The 19,400-nt window shown below is 43.4% G+C and overlaps 1 protein-coding gene across 1 annotated transcript in view; it reads right to left on the reverse strand.

Annotated features, from left to right (window-relative positions):
* Window positions 1-10,991: 10,991 nt before the first annotated feature.
* The window catches only part of LOC124716730 (cocaine esterase-like), a 69,488-nt gene continuing 61,079 nt past the window's right edge, over window positions 10,992-19,400 (reverse strand). The window contains exon 6 of the mRNA XM_047243274.1: window positions 10,992-11,151. Within this exon, the coding sequence (XP_047099230.1) occupies window positions 10,992-11,151 (160 nt within the window). The remainder of the gene's footprint in view (window positions 11,152-19,400) is intronic.

Below are 19,400 nucleotides of genomic sequence, written 5' to 3' on the forward strand. Positions count from 1 at the left end.
TTCCTCCCAAAGGGGGTTGAACTGCGAAAGCATGGTTGGGGTTACACAACGGCGACTTAACCAGCGAAGTGACTGTTAGAGCTGATCGTAGTACTTTAAACGTTACACAGACGGTGCGAATTCAATAGGCACGCTGTGCCCCTATTCAAACGTGCGCGCGCATTTCCCCTCCCTCCCCTCCCTCCCTACTCCTCGACCTTGCACCTGCTCGCGAGCACGTGCCTGAGCAGACGCGAGTACTCGCGCTCAAAACCGGCCAGTTGTTAAGCCCTGGTTTAAGTAGTTCTAAGTTCTAGGGGACTGATTACCTCAGATGTTAAGACCCATAGTGCTCAGAGCCATTTGAACCATTTTTTGAGCTCCTGCGCATGCGGAACTTGCGTGAACTAATCGCCTTACAGGGCAAATACATAGGGATTTGATAAACAATGTGCAAGGTCCACAGTGTGCACTGCTAACCTTTACCACTCAGCTACAAGTTTATGTCATGCCACCAGGTGGTAGCACACTGCAGCCGACTTTTGTTTATGTTCGGTCGGCATAAATACCCCTAGGAGGTAGCATTTACTCACTATATAGTAAAATAGGATCGGACACAGTATATGTTGTAGTTATACTGGCAAAAAAACCTATTTTGTGGGATTCTAAATGAGATATAGTACTTTAAGTTATGGATTTTGTCTTAGGGTAATCCATTTGAGGCACTGGGAACCATAAAGCACATTATCTTCGACTGCGAGACTGTAGCATTTATTCATGCTTCTGGCATCTTGACCTTACGGTGCGTCAGGTTTACCTGTACTCTAGGTGCACGTTGTATGTTTATCTGAACATTCATGAAAAGCTGTCTCTCTGGTTTCTCTAATATCACTTAAAAATGGGCAGTCGAAGAGGGTATGCTTTTGTCCCTTATGGCTCTCAGCACCTCATTTGTATTCTAGTCATGTGATCTTGTTAGTAGACAGTACTACGTAAGTTTAATAATTGCCGCAAACAGCTGTTTGGAGCTGGTTGTCTTCTGTGCAGGTATCGGCTTTCCTGTGGAGTGTCAACGTAAACTCGGTTGAACCTGAAGTAAGCGCTAACAGAAGGGAATACCAGGCAAATTGAGGCACAAAGAAACTAGGGCATTCCAGACCATATCCGTTGCCTGAGAAAGTGATGAAACCATATAAGCGTGACTACAAGCGAACATTTAACAAAGAGCCGGCCACGGTTGTCTCGCGGTTCTAGGCGCTCAGTCCGGAGCTGCGCGACTGCTACAGTCGCAGGTTCGAATCCTGCCTCGGGCATGGATGTATGTGATGTCCTTAGGTTAGTTAGGTTTAATTAGTTCTAAGTTCTAGGGGACTGATGACCACAGATGTTAAGTCCCATAGTGCTCAGAGCCATTTGAACCATTTAACAAAGAGGTATATAATAAGTGTTAGTAGTTGTGAGTGTGTGAGAATAATTAATACACGAAAATGTTCAAATGTGTGTGAAGTCTTAAGGGACCAAACTGCTGAGGTCATCGGTCCCTAACCCTATACACTACTGTTGTGTACACAGTTCTGCGTAGTCAGCGCGTACACAACTATCCCACTACAGCGCGCCCCGCTAAGGACAACAGCGCAGGCGCAGCGCTCGTCCGTCTCCGCACTACGAGATGGCGCTGTCTTAGAGACAGACCAAATTCTGCTTCCGCCGATCTGCGTATAAATATGTAATGCAGCCAAAGAGTTGGCTGCTAACGTAGAACCTTTTCTCCTCGCGGATCACACTCGTGCAGTGATACCTGAACGCGTGAGGTATTATAACGAGTGTACAGACCTCCACATCAACTGGTTCAAATGGCTCTGAGCACTATGCGACTTAACTTCTGAGGTCATCAGTCGCCTAGAACTTAGAACTAATTGAACCTAACTAACCTAAGGACATCATACACAGTCATACCCGAGGCAGGATTCGAACCTGCAACCATAGCAGTCGCTCGGCTCCAGACAGTAGCGCCTAGAACTGCATGGCCACTCCGGCCGGCTTACCCTCCGCATCAGTCTGCATTAGTCTGCATTAGTCTGCACCAGTCTATACTCAAGTTTCAGTCTGCGCCTAATAAGATTATCATATTCCTGTACATAGCCATGAAGAGAAATGTATAGACACTTTGTCAAGTATCAGAGATATGTGAGAATAAGATTAACGTACCAAGACCAAAGGAACTTCAGATTGTCAATTGTAAATAGTATCCAGAATCAAGTTATGTAATGTCTATGATTTTTATTACTTTAATAAATGTGCGTGAAAATTCATCAAGTTCTGTTTAAAGTTGGTCACCGTCAATCTGCTACTCTAAGCGTGCAAGTGGCACTTCTATCGTCTACCTAACGGCAGAAGATAAACACGCCACGATAAGACCACGAGACATATTGCTGACACTCGCCTACTTCGTTAGAGCGACAAGTTAAATAATCTAACTTAAACCAACTTAGGCTAAGGACAACACACACGGCAGAGGGAGGACTCGAACCTCCGACGGGGGCAGCGGCACGTACCGTGGCAAGACGCCCAAGACCGCGCGGCTACACCGCGCGGTAATTAGTACATGAATTAGGAATGTTGTACATTTGTCCGAAAAAATGATAAGCACGAAACCTCCCACTTACCCTAAAAATGGGAAACGGAGAGTAGCGAAACCTTAAACATTATTTCCTTGTTGCCATAAACTGTACTGAATTATGTGCAAAACAACAAAATTCCGCAAAACCAATTCTTCCTCTTTTCGGAGAAGTTATGCATATTATGATTATTATTATTGTTATTTATTATTACTACTGACAGCAACTGAAGTTGTATAAGTATGCTGATAAGTATATCTGTTATATAGCAGATGGTATTAATTTCGCGCTCGCAATTTATCTGAATTAAAAAATTTGTGAACACCCAAAATTTATACCTACGATCCCCCACTGCAACAAATTTCCGTGCTTGAGGGTACACGGCTAGGTATCGACTTCCAACGGTCTCCCCTAGTACTGATTTTACGTCATCGTCCCATTTCATATCGCTTGTTGGTATTATTTCTACGAGCTTATACAATACGACGTTCTCAAAATGTTTTATGAATAAAACCGTCTAGACTGTTCAAGGTGGCGCTTCTGGTGGAGAGGCACAAAGATAAGCTGACGTTTAGAACTTTTTTTCATACCAGAATCGCTTTTATTAAAATGTGAGTTTTACCACTTTACCATACATGCATCTAGGTATGAATTTTTTTTTATCACATAGCAAAATAAAAGTAGTGGCTGCAGGCCTTGTCAAAGTTTGCGCCTAAGCGGCGCCTCTTCGTTTGTGCAAAGGTTTTGTTTTTGAAACCCATAAAAATATAAATTTCGGTGAATTTGAAGGCCAACACGATGGAGTTTGGTAAAATACATCAAAAAATACAGCTATTTGAAAACCTTGTCAAATCCTTGGATGTTTTTCTAAGTTAGAACGTTTAAAAAAGTATTTAAAATTGGAATAACGCTCTCTGTGAGGCCTCCAAAATTTAAATATCTTTCATTTAAGAAAAAATCGCATAAATTGGTTAATCTGTTAAAGCTCCAGATCGTTCCCCAATCTGAAATACACGGTTTCGAGAAAAACGCGCTTAAAGTGTGAAGGAACAAAAAATGAAGTTGTTTCAAAACTTACGGTTAATTTCGATCCCTGTACCAAAGAGGCAACTTTCCTCTACCTCAGACATGTTCTGGATCTGAATTTGGCGATTTATTTTTTCAATCTGGGCACTTATCACAAAATGAGACTTTCTTCGCTTCACGGTGGTCACGCATTAGATATGAGATAAATCTACGAAGTGTTTGCTGTTCGTCCCTATGATTCCCAACGCGTTCGCGGCGTTCAGAGTAGATGAATAACCTTTGTCAATATGCCTGGAGCTGTATCCTCGTTCGACAGAAATTCGTGTATTGGTCGAATCTTTTCTTGAACTTATTCGTCTAGAGCCTACAGATGCCTAAATTTCGATCGGTACAATGTTCCATTCAGCACACTCTAACTTCTACTTTTACAATCAAAAAGTTCTATTGCAGGCATAATATACAGGGTGATAATTATTGAACTATACGAAAAAAACATAAATTAGTTATAAACTACGGCGTGCACACACTTTAGTCAACATGTAAACATCACTACAGATATTCGAATTCAGGTTATGACCTATATTTCCAGCCATAATTGGCGATGATGTGCCGCAAACGAATAACGGAAGGCGGCATGACCCGCTGAAGTGTCGGAACATCGATGCTGTCGATCACCTCCTGAGTGGCTGCTTTCAGCTCAGCAATGGTTTCGGGGTTATTGCTTTACACTTTAATATAGCTCCACAAGAAGGATTCCCTTGTGTTCAGGTCCACAGAATATGGTGGCCAAGCGAGACCCATGCCAGGTGCCTCTGTGAATCACAGAGCCAGAATGTGCCCCTCAAAGTGCTCCTCCAGGACATCAAACACTCTCCTACTTCGATGAGGTGGAGCCCCGTCTTGCATAAACCACATCTTGTCGAAATCAGGGTCACTTTGGAGCATGGGGATGAAATCATCTTCCAAAACCTTCACGTACCTTTCGGTAGTCACCGTGCCATCAAGGAATATCGCACCGATTATTCCGTGAGTGGACAATGCACACCACACAGTCAATCGTTAAGTGTGAAGAGATTTCTCGATCTTGAAACACGGCTTTTCTTTTCCTCGAACGCGCCAATTTTGCTTACTGACGAACCCAACGAAATGAAAGAGGGCTGCGTCGCTAAACCATATCAAGCATGCGCATACTAATTACCATCACGATCCGCGACCAACCGTGCAGTTTGATCGTCGTAACACAAACCGTTCAGGAATTATCACAATTTTATTTCATATAGTTCAATAATTGTCACCCTGTATATACTTCTGAGATATAAGTTACGTAAAAAAAAAAGGTGATATACTCATTGTCGGTCTCGACCAGAACCTTCCCTTTAATTACGATATCGTTTTTGGCCACAGTCGTGATCAGATACGTAATTAACATTAAAGGAAAGTAAAAGTGAGAGATTCTTGTTATCCATTACTAAGATACAAAACAAGAATATTTGTTGTCCTTTTTTCACGTACTATATACCAACGTTCGATTTAAATGAAGCGCCTAAGGGGGGCGGCCAGTTGACAGTGGTTACCTCGTTATGGATATAGCCGAAACGACTTCACAAACATTGTTATATATTACGTGATCTAGACACCTTCAACCTCAAATATCAACACTGATCACAGACATCCAGGAATTTTATTTCCTTTATTAATAAGTGCGGAATATGTTGACCATTAGTCTTGTAACCTCTTTGTTACCGTATTTACTTCACAATTATCCACATGCAAAGACAGTTACCATTTATTGCACTATGTCGTAGTCTATGAGCATTTCCTTGCGATCGTCGAACTACGGTACTTTGCTGAACGCAACAGCTTCATCGGCGAACATTGTAATAGCAGTGCAGATCCTAATTAATAAATCTTTTACTTATACTGTCAAAGGGGCCATCAGACCAGTTAACCACAGATCTTGGTCAGTCTCATGTATGTTGTACAGACAAGTCACCTGAGAATCTGGTGAGCGGCTTATAATGCGATGACCACCAGATTCTTAGAAAATAGATGTTGTAGTTTTATACATACCTCCCATATCCGTAACATTATGTACGTAAGCCAGAAGCTGTCTGAAAGGTTGTAACGGTTTTGCAGGTGCTGCGCCCACATGTAGTAAGCGTTGCTTCATGCAGTGGAGAATGGCAAAACAGAGGCACGCCGCCGACCAAGGTGTTGCGAAGTAAGCACGCACAGATAGCCTTGCTGACAGCAGCAGTCTACCAACAGGCTGATGCAAGGACACACACAGACCGAGCGCCGAGCGAAGCCTGTGGTAAGCTGAGTAAGGTGACGATTCCGGAAGTCTGTTCCAGCTCGCAGGAGTCATCCGTTCGCCGCCAGATGTCAACCTCAGCTCTGGAGGTCGGCCTGAGTTCAGTCGGCACCATGGCTGACTAAATACAGTGAGAACTTCGAGCAGGACCGGCCGCAGCGCGGTCTCGGTCACAGGCGCCGCCGGGGACTGACGAACGGACTTCACGGTAATCCGGCCCCACGGCGCGTGGCAGCTGACCTCATGGCGACGCGGCTCCGTGGGCGTGCCCATACTGGGGCGCAGAGCGGCGACGAGTTCATCTCAACCACAGGGCATCCTGGCTTCAGGAGAGCACTGGTGGCCTGAGGCTCCCTAGTGCGATCAGGGGCGGCCGTTTCACGCATTGTTGGAGAATCTACACAGCAGCAGCCAGGCAGAGGGATCCGCAGGGCTGGGCAGCGACGACGAGGGAGAAATTGTAAAGAAAGTTCAATAAATAATTGTAAAACTCCACGCCGTCTCAGTCTCTGGCGCAGCCACTGTGGCTGTTGTAACAAGTGGTGCAGAAGTCATAATACAGGTTAGGCTGTATTGAGGAATAATTCTTAAGGAAAAAATTGATACCTTGTGCCGTTTCGGAGTCGATTGGCACTGAAGTTAGCCAATCACGCAATTGTGCGCACAAATTCAAACGGCCCGCTAGATGGAGTTGCTGCCAGTTGTTCTCATACGGGAGACGACAGCGCCGAAGACAGCTGAGCCTTTGCCGCGGGTTCGACCCTCACTACCGTCCCGTGTCCAATTTTTCCATCACTTTCTTTTTCTGTTTTACGAAACTAAATGAAGTTCACGTGTGGCGGCAACATCTATGGCGGGCCGTTTTAATTTACAAACGTAACATCCTGATTGGTTGATTGGTGAATTTCAAAGCTAATTTACTTGGGAAAGGCGCAAAATATCGAATGTTTGTCTTAATAATTTCTCTCGAGCACGCTTGCCTGCAACACGTTTATTAGCTCTCCAGATCGTTTCTGACCACCTTGTTCATGATCTAACTGAGCGAGTGAAGTGCAGGAACCAAGTTCCTCGACTACAATGCTGGCGGTACAGGTTCAAACTCTGTCCATTTACTATTATTTGTTTTTCAGTTTCATTGTACAGAATATCGTTAAATAGTACACGTAACGCTAAGTTACTCAAAAGTAGTCATTGTCGCCATATTAATTTCATTGATATATCAATCATTACAGCTAGCTGTCTCCAAATGCGTCTTCCATTAATTATAGAACAGATTACCTTTTTTTGCTTACGAGTCAAGTCGTCAACTTATGTTTGAACTATCCGACAAAATCGAGGGACGGTTTTTGCATACATGGAAAATGTAAGGTAAGTACTGTGAAGGAATGACTAATCTACTTGAAATAGCTTTTCGGCCCTTTTTCCACAAGCGACATATTGGACGTCGATTGGTACCGGTAGCTGGTTTGAATCAGTGATAATTACATAATTGATGTCGGCAGAAATCATACCTGCATTTGGATCGGACTTCCTAAACTATTGTGAAGAAAGGTGTGCAGTATAATGCCGCATCCATTTTCAATAAGTTACCACTAGAATTCAAAAATCTTATCAGTAATCCACGTGCTTTCAAATCGAAACTGAAGAGTTTCCTCATGGGTCACTCCTATTCTGTCGAGGAGTTCCTTGAAAAATTAAGCTGATTCTTGTTGTATTCTTGATTGCGCGTACTTATACTTATGGCTTGACTTTTTTCCGGTTCACAAATATTTTTATCTGTTATTACCTTTATGTTGTAATATCATCTACTGACACATTACATACTCTTGAGATTTGCTCCTAAATTTGGTCCTACAGAACATGACGTGTAAGTAAAATTGCTATACCAAGAAGAAATGCAGATGATAAACGTGTATTCATTGGACAAATATATTATACTAGAACTGACATGTGAATACATTTTCACGAATTTGGGTGCATAGATCCTGAGAAATCAGTACACAGAACAACCAACTCTGGCCGTAATAACGGCCATGATACGCCTGGGCATTGAGTCAAGCAGAGCTTGGATTGCGTATAAAGGTACAGCTGCCCAAGCAGCTTCAACACGATACCACAGTTCATCAAGATTAGTGACTGGCGTATTGTGAAGAGCCAATTGCTCTGCCACCATTGATCAGACGTTTTCAATTGGTGAGAGATCTGGAGAACGTGCTGGCCAGGGCAGCAGTCGAACATTTTCTGTATCCAGAAAGGCCCGTACAGGACCTGAAACATGCGGTCGTGCATTATCCTGATGGAATGTAGGGTATCGCAGGGATCGAATGAAAGGTATAGCCACGGGTCGTAACACATCTGAAATGTAACGTCCACTGTTCAAAGTGCTGTCATCACAAAAGGTGACCGAGACGTGTAACCAATGGCACCCCATACTATCACGCCGGGTGATACGCCAGTATGGAGATGACGAATACACGCTTCCAATGTGCGTTCACCGCGATGTCGCCAAACACGGATGCGACCATAATGTTGCTGCAAACAGAACCTGGATTCATCCGAAAAAAATACGTTTTTCCATTCGTGCACCCAGGTTCGTCGTTGAGTACACAATCGCAGGCGCTTCTGTCTGTGATGCAGCGTCAAGGGTAACTGCAGCCTCGGGCTCCGAGCTGATAGTCTATGCTGCTGCAAACGTCGTCGATCTGTTTGTTGTTGTCTTGCAAACGACCCCATCTGTTGGCTTAGGGATGGAGACATGGCTGCACAATCCGTTACAGCCGTGCGGATAAGATGCCTGTCATTTCGACTGCTAGTGATACGAGGTGGTTGCGATCCAGCACGGCGCTCGTTATTACCCTCCTGAACCCACCGATTCCATATTCTGCTAACAGTCATTGGATCTCGACCAACGCGAGCGGCAATGTCGCGCTACGATAAACCGCAATCGCGATAGGCTACAATCCGACCTTTATCAAAGTCGGAAACGTGATGGTACGCATTTCTCCTCCTTACAAGAGGCATCACAACAACGTTTCAGCAGGCAACGCCGGTCAACTGCTGTTTGTGTATGAGAAATCTGTTGGAAACTTTCTTCATGTCAGCACGTTGTAGATGTCGCCACCGTCGCCAACCTTGTGTGAATGCTCTGAAAAGCTAATCATTTGCATATCACAGCATCTTCTTTCTGTCGGTTAAATTTCGCTTCTGTAGCAAGTCATCTTCGTGGTTTAGCAAATTTTAATGACCAGTAGTGTAACTTCACGATGTCCCGCAACAAATTTCGCAGATTTTCAAGCGAAAATGGCCGAGAAAGGAATGTATTATATTTCTTAGTGAACAACCCATCGTATTTGGACTGACAGAGAAACATGTAATTATTGCAGCCTTCGAACTCTCCATGATAAATCAACACATCTGTATAACGTGGGCGAAACAATGTTGCCATTGTAAAACAGACCTCCGAAGGTCGTTGCTGAGTAAGTAACAAAACAGATCCTTTCTTTGACCAGCGTTAAAAGAGTTGAGAACTTTACTGCTTTCGTTAGTTTCAAAGCAGCAGGAGCATATCTGCTACCGCTTCTTATCTTTAAGGGAAAAAGACACACGTCGGAAATGACTGTTAACTTGCCCAGTAGACCTATTTCATCCATAAGTAAAACTGATGGGTAAATGAAGAACTATTTTGAAATGGATGAGAGTCTTTAAGAAAATAGAGTGCCAGAAAAATTACTTCTTATTTTGGATGGGCACCTCTCACATTTTTCACTTGCAGCGTTGGCATTTTTCCAGGAGAGTAAGATCCAAATGTTCTGACACACACTACCCATATACTACAGCCCTTAGACAGATCTATTTTCAAGACACAATACTCTGAGACAACATTCATTTCAGTCGCCTTTTCGGCGAAGTATGGATGTAAACTGCGTCATATTGGCTGTAAGTGATTTTCCTGTACAGGGATGTGAGAAGGAAACTGACAATCCTCAGTTGTATCTGCGTTAGGATGCATCTGAGGATTGTCGGTTTTCTCCTTGTGAAGCCCTTATGTAACCACTGAAAACAACCACAGAATATGGCGCAACAGCGGTAAGCCGACAACAGCTACCCCAGGATTCTCCTCTCCGGACGTCCTTCCTTCTCCACAGAAGCAGTCTGTAAGGCAAATCTCCAAAGTTGTACCAAACACTCGCCACATATCTCCAGAAACGTTTGCTCTAATAAGGGAAAAACAAGAGTTATCGATGCAGAAAGAAGCAGAAAAGAGAGCTTCTGAGCCAAATGGTGACGGGAAAGAAAGGTATTGGTACTAGAAAGAGAGCCAGTGTAAGCCTATTCAACAAACCTGCTACCGAAATTAAAAGAAAAAAAAATAGACACCGATTTATATATTTTCGACAATGCTGTACCCACAAATGATTCTGAAGGAGTGGCGATGGAATGTAAATGTGGATTGGACTATAGAAAATTGTCAAGTGTTGTAGATGTGGATACGACGCCAAAAGTGTGCCACATGGTACTATGAACACTGTATCGGTGCGAGGAGCCACAAGTAATTACTCTGTGGTCACTGCATGTGATTTATACAAGAACAGGAGCATTATGTGAAGGTAAATTTCTATTAATGTGAATTATTACTGTGCCGTAATATGTATTAAATTGAAATTACAATTGTTTTCAGCTAAATATGAATGTAATTTAATTGCATATCTCCCCATATTTAATCTTACTGAAATAGCTCCAAGCTCTATCCGAATAGCCCCACTCCATTGCATATTTGCCCAATGGACAGGGTAAATAGAATAACAGCATAACGTAAATGTCTGAAGTTCTGTACAATCACATTACATAGACAGAACAGGTATAGTTACACATATATTAGGTGTGTACTGCCGGAATTTCACATTACCGTTGTTGATAAAATACTCATTGCATTTCCTAGAGATAGGTGTATTTCAACCAGAAGCTTCTGTCGTTACAAACGAAACGTGGGTAATGTCCATGCCATGAGAAGGTTTCCGCGGTTTCTTCTGATGCAGCTGGATTGTAAACTGCTGCTAGCTGTCGTATCGGTCGTATAGTTTGTCCCAGAAGGCCACCCGCTCCTCGAACGGCCGCCTAGCTATGTTCAGCCCGTCGCTGGTGATGTGCAGGAAGCATTGATCCTTCTCTGTGAAAGGCGGCCATGACACCTCCACCTCGGGGTCTGCTACTTGGCTGCACAAACAGAATGAAAGGTACCTCAGAAACAGCAAATAACATATAGGTAGGTAGGTGGTTAGTGTTTAACGACCCGTCGACAACGAGGTCATTAGAGACGGAGCCCAAGCTCGGGTTAGGGAAGGATTGGGAAGGAAATCAGCCGTGCCCTTTCAAAGGAACCATCCCGGCATTTGCCTGAAACGATTTAGGGAAATCACAATAACATATAACTCTACAAAATATAGTTATATAGTTAAAATGTGAAAGTGCTTCAAGAGATACACTATGTGATCAAAAGTTCCAGACACCCCAAAAAACATACGTTTCTCATATTACGTGCACTGTGCTGCCACTTACTGCCAGGTACTCCATATGGGCGAGAGAGCAGAAAGGGGCATTCTGCGGAACTCACAGACTTCGAACGTGGTCAGGTGATTGGATGTCACTTGTGTCATACGTCTGTATGCGAGATTTTCACACTGGTAAACATCCCTAGGTAAACTGTTACTGATAGTTAAGTGGAAACGTGAAGGGACACGTACAGCACAAAAGCATACAGACCGACTTCGTCTGTTGACTGACAGAGACCGCCGACAGTTGAAGAGGGTCGTAATGTGTAATACGCAGACATCTATCCAGACCGTTGTTGTTGTTGTGGTCTTCAGTCCTGAGACTGGTTTGAAGCAGCTCTCCATGCTACTCTATCCCGTGCAAGCTTCTTCATCTCCCAGTACCTACCGCAACCTACATCCTTCTGAATCTGCTTAGTGTATTCATCTCTTCGTCTCCCTCTCCGATTTTTACCCTCCACGCTGCCCTCCAATACTAAATTGGTGATCCCTTGATGCCTCCACATTTCAAAAGCTTCTATTCTTTTCTTGTCCAAACTATTTACAGCCCATGTTTCACTTCCATACATAGCTACACTCCATACAAATGCTTTCAAAAATGACTTCCTGACACTTAAATCTATACTCGATAACAAAGTTCTTTTCTTCAGAAACGCTTTCCTTGCCATTGCCAGTCTACATTTTATATCCTCTCTACTTCGACCATCATCAGTTATTTTGCTCCCCAAATAGCAAAACTCCTTTACTACTTTAAGTGTCTCATTAACTAATCTAATTCCCTCAGCATCACCCGACTTAATTCGACTACGTTCCATTATCCTCGTTTTGCTTTTGTTGATGTTCATCTTATATCCTCCTTTCAAGACACTATCCATTCCGTTCAACTGCTCTTCCAAGTCCTTTGCTGTCTCTGACAGAATTACAATGTCATCGGCGAACCTCAAAGTTTTTATTTCTTCTCCATGGATTTTAATACCTACTCCGAATTTTTCTTTTGTTTCCTTCACTGCTTGCTCAATATACAGATTGAATAACATCGGGGAGAGGCCACAACTCTGTCTCACTCCCTTCCCAACCACTGCTTCCCTTTCATGCCCCTCAACTCTTATAACTGCCATCTGGTTTCTGTACAAATTGTACATAGCCTTTCGCTCCCTGTATTTTACCCCTGCCACCTTCAGAATTTGAAAGAGAGTATTCCAGTCGACATTGTCAAAAGCTTCCTCTAAGTCTACAAATGCTAGAAACGTAGATTTGCCCTTCCTTAATCTAGCTTCTAAGATAAGTCGTAGGGTCAGTATTGCCTCACGTGTTCCAACATTTCTACGGAATCCAAACTGACCTTCCCCGAGATCGGCTTCTACTAGTTTTTCCATTCGTCTGTAAATAATTCGCGTTAGTATTTTGCAGCTGTGTCTTATGAAACTGATAGTTCGGTAATTTTCACATCTGTCAACACCTGTTTTCTTTGGGATTGGAATTATTACATTCTTCTTGAAGTCTGAGGGTATTTTGCCTGTTTCATACATCATGCTCACCAGATGGTAGAGTTTTGTCAGGATTGGCACTTCCAAGGCCGTCAGTAGTTCTAATGGAATGTTGCCTACTCCGGGGGCCTTGTTTCGACTCAGGTCTTTCAGTGCTCTGTCATACTCTTCACGCAGTATCGTATCTCCCATTTCATCTTCATCTACATCCTCTTCCATTTCCATAATACTGTCCTCAAGTACATCGCCCTTGTATTGACCCTCTATATACCCCTTCCACCCTTCTGCTTTCCATTCTTTGCTTAGAACTGGGTTTCCATCTGAGTTCTTGATGTTCATGCAAGTGGTTCTCTTATCTCCAAAGGTCTCTTTAATTTTCCTGTAGACAGTATCTATCTTACCCCTAGTGAGATAAGCCTCTACATCCTTACATTTGTCCTCTAGCCATCCCTGCTTAGCAATTTTGCACTTCCTGTCGATCTCCTTTTTGAGACGTTTGTATTCCTTTTTGCCTGCTTCATTTACTGCATTTTTATATTTTCTCCGTTCATCAATTAAATTCAATATTTCTTCTGTTACCCAAGGATTTCTACTAGCCCTCGTCTTTTTACCTACTTGATCCTCTGCTGCCTTCACTACTTCATCCCTCAGAGCTACACATTCTTCTTCTATTGTATTTCTTTCCCACATTCCTGTGAATTGTTCCCTTATGCTCTCCCTGAAACTCTGTACAACCTCTGGTTTAGTCAGTTTATCCCGGTCCCATCTCCTTAGATTCCCACCTTTTTGCAGTTTCTTCAGTTTTAATCTACAGATCATAACCAATAGATTGTGGTGAGAGTCCACATCTGCTCCTGGAAATGTCTTACAATTTAAAACCTGGGTCCTAAATCTCTGTCTTATCATTATGTAATCTATCTGATACCTTTTAGTATCTCCAGGATTCTTCCACATATATATATAACCGAGCGAGGTGGCGCAGTGGTTAGCACACTGGACTCGCATTCGGGAGGACGACGGTTCAATCCCGTCTCCGGCCATCCTGATTTAGGTTTTCCGTGATTTCCCTAAATCGCTTCAGGCAAATGCCGGGATGGTTCCTTTGAAAGGGCACGGCCGATTTCCTTCCCCATCCTTCCCTCACCCGAGCTTGCGCTCCGTCTCTAATGACCTCGTTGTCGACGGGACGTTAAACACTAATCTCCTTCCTTCTTCCATATATACAACCTTCTTTTATGATTCTTGAACCAAGTGTTAGCTATGATTAACTTATGCTCTGTGCAAAATTCTACCAGGCGGCTTCCTACTGCATTTCCTTCTCTCCCTTTTCCTACTACCGAATTCCAGTCACCCATGACTATTAAATTTTCGTCACCCTTCACTATCTGAATAATTTCTTTTATTTCATCATACATTTCTTCAATTTCTTCGCCATCTGCAGAGCTAGTTGGCATATAAACTTGTATTACTGTAGTAGGCGTGGGCTTCGTATCTATCTTTGCCACAATAATGTGTTCACTATGCTTTTTGTAGTAGTTTACCCGCATTCCTATTTTCCTATTCATTATTAAACCTACTCCTGCAGTACCCCTTTTTGATTTTGTGTTTATAACCCTGTAGTCACCTGACCAGAAGTCTTGTTCCTCCTGCCACCGAACTTCACTAATTCCCACTATATCTAACTTTAACCTATCTATTTCCGTTTTTAAATTTTCTAACCTACCTGCTCGATTAAGGGATCTGACATTCCACGCTCCGATCCGTAGAACGCCAGTTTTCTTTCTCCTGATAACGACATCCTCTTGAGTAGTCCCCGCCCGGAGATCCGCAGACCATCACACAGGAATTCCAGACTGCAACAGGATGCACTGCAAGTACTATGACATTTAGGCGGGAGGGGAGAAAATTTGGATTTCATGGTCGAGAGGCTGCTCATAAGCCACTCATCACGCCAGTAAATGCCAAACGACGCTTCGCTTGGTGTAAGGAGCGTAAACACAGGACGATTGAAAAGTGGAGAAACGTTGCGTGGAGTGGCGAATCACGGTACAATGAGGCGATCCGATGGCGAATGCCCAGTGAACGTCATCTTCCAGCGTGTGCAGTGCCAAAAGTAAAATTTGGAGACGGTGGCGTTATAGTGTGGTGGTGGTTTTCACGGAGGGGGCTTGAACATCTTGTTGTTTTGTGTGGCACTATCACAGCATTGGCCTTCATTAATGTTTTAAGCACCTTCTTGCTTCCCACTCTTAAAGAGCAATTTGGACATGGTGATTGCGTCTTTCAACACGATCGAGCATCTGTTCATAATGCAAGGCCTGTGTCGGAGTGGTTACACGGTAATAACAACCCTGTAATGGACTGACCTGCACAGAGACCTGACCTGAATCCTGTAGAAACCTTTGGGATGTTTTGGAACGCCGACTTCGTACCAGTCCTCACCGACTTACTTCGATACCTCTCCTAATTGCAGCACTCGGTGAAGAATGGGCTGTCACTCACCGATTCACATCCTTACCTCTCCTCATTGCAGCACTCGGTGAAGAATGGGCTGTCATTCCTCAATAAACCTTCCAGCACCTGACTGAACGTATGCCTGCGAGAGTGGAAGCTGTCATCGAGGCTAAAGGTGGGCCGACACCATATTCCAGCGTTACCGATGGAGGGCGCCACGAACTAGTAAGTCATTTTCAGCCAGGTATCCGGATACTTTTGATCACATAGTGTACGTCTGGACAAATCTCCTATTTAGCTTCAAGACTACATTTTTCTTCACAGGGCTACCACAGGGAAATTCCAGGGTATTAGTACACAGTCACTTTGACAGAGTGACAGTGAAACTGTTTCTACATTCCGTCACCACCACCTACTTACATTGTGGTGGATAGCTCTGCGAACAAATAATGAAATCGGCATGGGATTCTCTCTAGCGCCAGACATCACTAACATATACAAGGCGAAGAAAACATGGCGTACTTGGAGGTCAGCAAGCGAAATGTCATGAAGTCTCAAGAAAAAAGCTTATCACGCAAAATTAGATGGGGTGTATTTTGAGAAATCATGTATGAAAACGGGGAGCTGGCAACATTGTCTCATCGTGCAGCACATCGGAATGTAGAGGGGGCACAATCCTCGGAGCTACAGGTTCATACCGAGCGAGGTGGCGCAGTGGTTAGCACACTGGACTCGCATTCGGGAGGACGACGGTTCAATCCCGCGTCCGGCCATCCTGATTTAGGTTTTCCGTGATTTCCCTAAATCGCTCTAGGCAAATACCGGGATGGTTCCTTTGAAAGGGCACGGCCGGCTTCCTTCCAAGTCCTTCCCTAATCCGATGAGACCGATGACCTCGCTGTCTGGTCTCTTCCCTCAAACAACCCAACCGAACCTACAGGTTCAGTGGTGAGGTGTGGTAGCTCAACTCCTTGCCGCCTACTCGTGGTTTCATCGTCCTTCAGCCACCTTCCACAGATGCTCACGAGAGTAGCATGCGAACAGCCGACCGACATCGCCATCTCTAAACTGTCCTCTACAGGACGAAATCATAAGAAGCTCATTCTGACTCGAGAAGTGGGTAATCCATACTCATATGACCGACGTTCGTTCAAAGTTTTCCCACGTGCCCCGTGTAAATCAGCTATTATTAATAGACCAAAGAATACCTGTAGTTCTTTGGAGTCACGTTCTATCCAACATTCAAGATACGGGTGTGGAGCTTTTCTGTTTTCTGCATGATTATTGGTATGCATTATTATTACACTTTGCATGTGATTGGTGATAGAAAATATGAGACACTCTGTCCTTGTCTGTATTTGTGGTCAAAGTAGAGGGGAAATATGTGCAGTTTCATGTGTTACAATACTGGTAGCCTACTTACACACATCATGTGGTATTGCCATATGTTATCTATCCACTTGTAGATAAAAGAGTAGTCGCACTAGTTTCCCCAATACCATTATCATCTTCTTCGCATTCATTAACATTCCTCTCGTTTCCCGCCTGTCTCTCCTCCTCTATCATATCTACACCAGTGTCACTCTCATCCCCATTTCCAAAAATTGATTCATTATTAGTATCACTCTTATGCCCATCTACTGCAACTTGCCAGAGTCTGTAAGCCCTTTCAAAAGCGTATATCATAATCCACTATCAATCAAGTGTAATAGCACCTCTTACTTCTACAAAATGTAATTTCTGATGATGCAACTGTTCCAGTCATGCACATGTGTGTATTTTCTACGAGTTGGTTACAATAAAGGTGGTATAAATGTTGGTTGATAAGGTCCATTGATTCGAAGCTTTTATTTTCATAATGGAATTGAAATATAGCATTGAAAATCACATATCATGTACCTGGGGTATTTTCTGGCCCCGTTGGAAAAATTTCAAATTATTGTACAACCATAAGTACAAATGGCGTTCAAAAAGTTTGGCACAGTCGTCTCTAGATTTTTATTTTTCGCGGGAGGAGAATGAAACTTTTGTGAACATACTTGGAACATTTAGCTATAAGTTGGTATATAAAAGTATTTTCTTTTATTTACAGGCGAGCCATAATGGACCGTGAAGTAGAAGTCAGGTTGCGAAAACGGTGATGGAGTTCCTCTACAAGACCGGCGATGACTCTGCCACATAGATTCACAGGAAGTTGCTCCCTGTTTATGGGGAGGACACAGTGGATCGCAGCAGTATCTAGCAGTGGTTGCAGAGGTTTAAAGATGGTGATTCATCTCTACTGGACAATCCACGATGCGGTAGACCATCGACGGCAGTGAGTGATGTGAATAAGGAGACCATTGATCAAATCATCCAAAATGACAGACGTGTGACGATATGCACCTTGCTGAAATGTCATTGGACAAGCAGCGACATACCATCAAGATCCACAGACCACAGCTTCAGGGGCAGCTCATCATACTACACCATGACAATGCCAAACCCAATACAGCACTTATGACGCAGGAGAAAATCAGGAAAATGCGTTGGAAAAATTTTTCCTCATCCTCCCTACAGTACGGACTTGGCACCGTCTGATTTTTACCTCTTTGGTCGTCTGAAGGCCCATCTGCGCGGTAAATATTTGGTGGTGAGAAAGACCTTGACTCTAAGCACTATGGGACTTAACATCTGAGGCCATCAGTTCCCTAGACTTAGAACTATTTAAACCTAACCAACCTAAGGACATCACACATCCATGCCCGAGGCAGGTTTCGAACCTACGACCGTAGCAGCAGCGCGGTTCCGGACTGGAAAAAGACCTTATTTCCTGTGTCAAGCGATGGTGTAAAGTCTACCCCAGAATTTTACGAAAGTGCATTTACATCATGGAAAGAACGATGGGCCAGATGCGTCACAGATGACGGAGGCTATATTGAGGACGCTCAATGCATAGCTAAATGTTCAAAGTATGTTCACAAGAAATTTCATTCTCCTCCTGCAAAAAATAAAAAAATTTAGAGACAACTGTGCGAAACTTTTTGAACGCCCTTTGTATTTTAGCCAGTTGTAATAAAAAGGCCATAAAAACGACATCTATAGGGAACCTTTAACATTGCAGCCCTCAGCAATCGTGAATTATTTAATGATTATAAAGAATGCGCCTCAATTACAAATCGAGGCGGATTCTTTATAATCATCATATCTATAGAATTCTTCGTCCACTTTAAAACTATTTCTTTGTAGCTAAGAGAGCCTTGGAGTCTCAAAAATTCCAGACATTAAGCAACAGGAATCTCTTTTGTTACATATGATACTACGTTTTTCATTTTGTGAAATGCATAATTTTGCATATCGGGTCAGTTAAAGCTAGTTGCTAATAATTGAGAAATGTCTGAGGTTACTATTAAAATGTCTTCAAGATCATTGACATATAGTGTGAGCAGCAATAAACCCAACACATTTCAATGAGGCACACTCACATATACTTCTACATCTGTCGATGAATCTCCAGCCGCGAGATTCTGCGTCCTCCCTGTCAAGAAATCCTCGATCAAGTCACAAATTTCGCTTGAAGTTCCATACAGTCGCACTTTCCATAATAAGCATAGGTGGGATACGGATTCAAACAATTGTCGGAAATCAACAAATAGTACACATACCTGACTGCACTGAACCTTCGCTTTCAGGACGTCACTTGAGAAATGTGTGAATTGAGCTTCACATGATCAGTGTTTTCGGAATTCATGCTGGTTGGCATGATGGATGTTATTCTGCTCGAGATACCTCATTGCTATGTATATATGAAGACTGAAGCGACGAATGGAAATTTTTACGAAGAGCAGTATTCGAACCAGGGTCTCCTTCTCAATAGAAAGGTGCGCTAACCACTACGCCACCCTGGCACAGTGGCTTTGCACAACTGCACCGACTACCCCAGTACGCCTCCTTCCTCAATCCAGATTCCCATCCACCCCTCAGCCCACTGGTA

This window comes from Schistocerca piceifrons, chromosome 9, assembly GCF_021461385.2.
Source record: "Schistocerca piceifrons isolate TAMUIC-IGC-003096 chromosome 9, iqSchPice1.1, whole genome shotgun sequence".
Classification (NCBI taxonomy): domain Eukaryota; kingdom Metazoa; phylum Arthropoda; class Insecta; order Orthoptera; family Acrididae; genus Schistocerca; species Schistocerca piceifrons.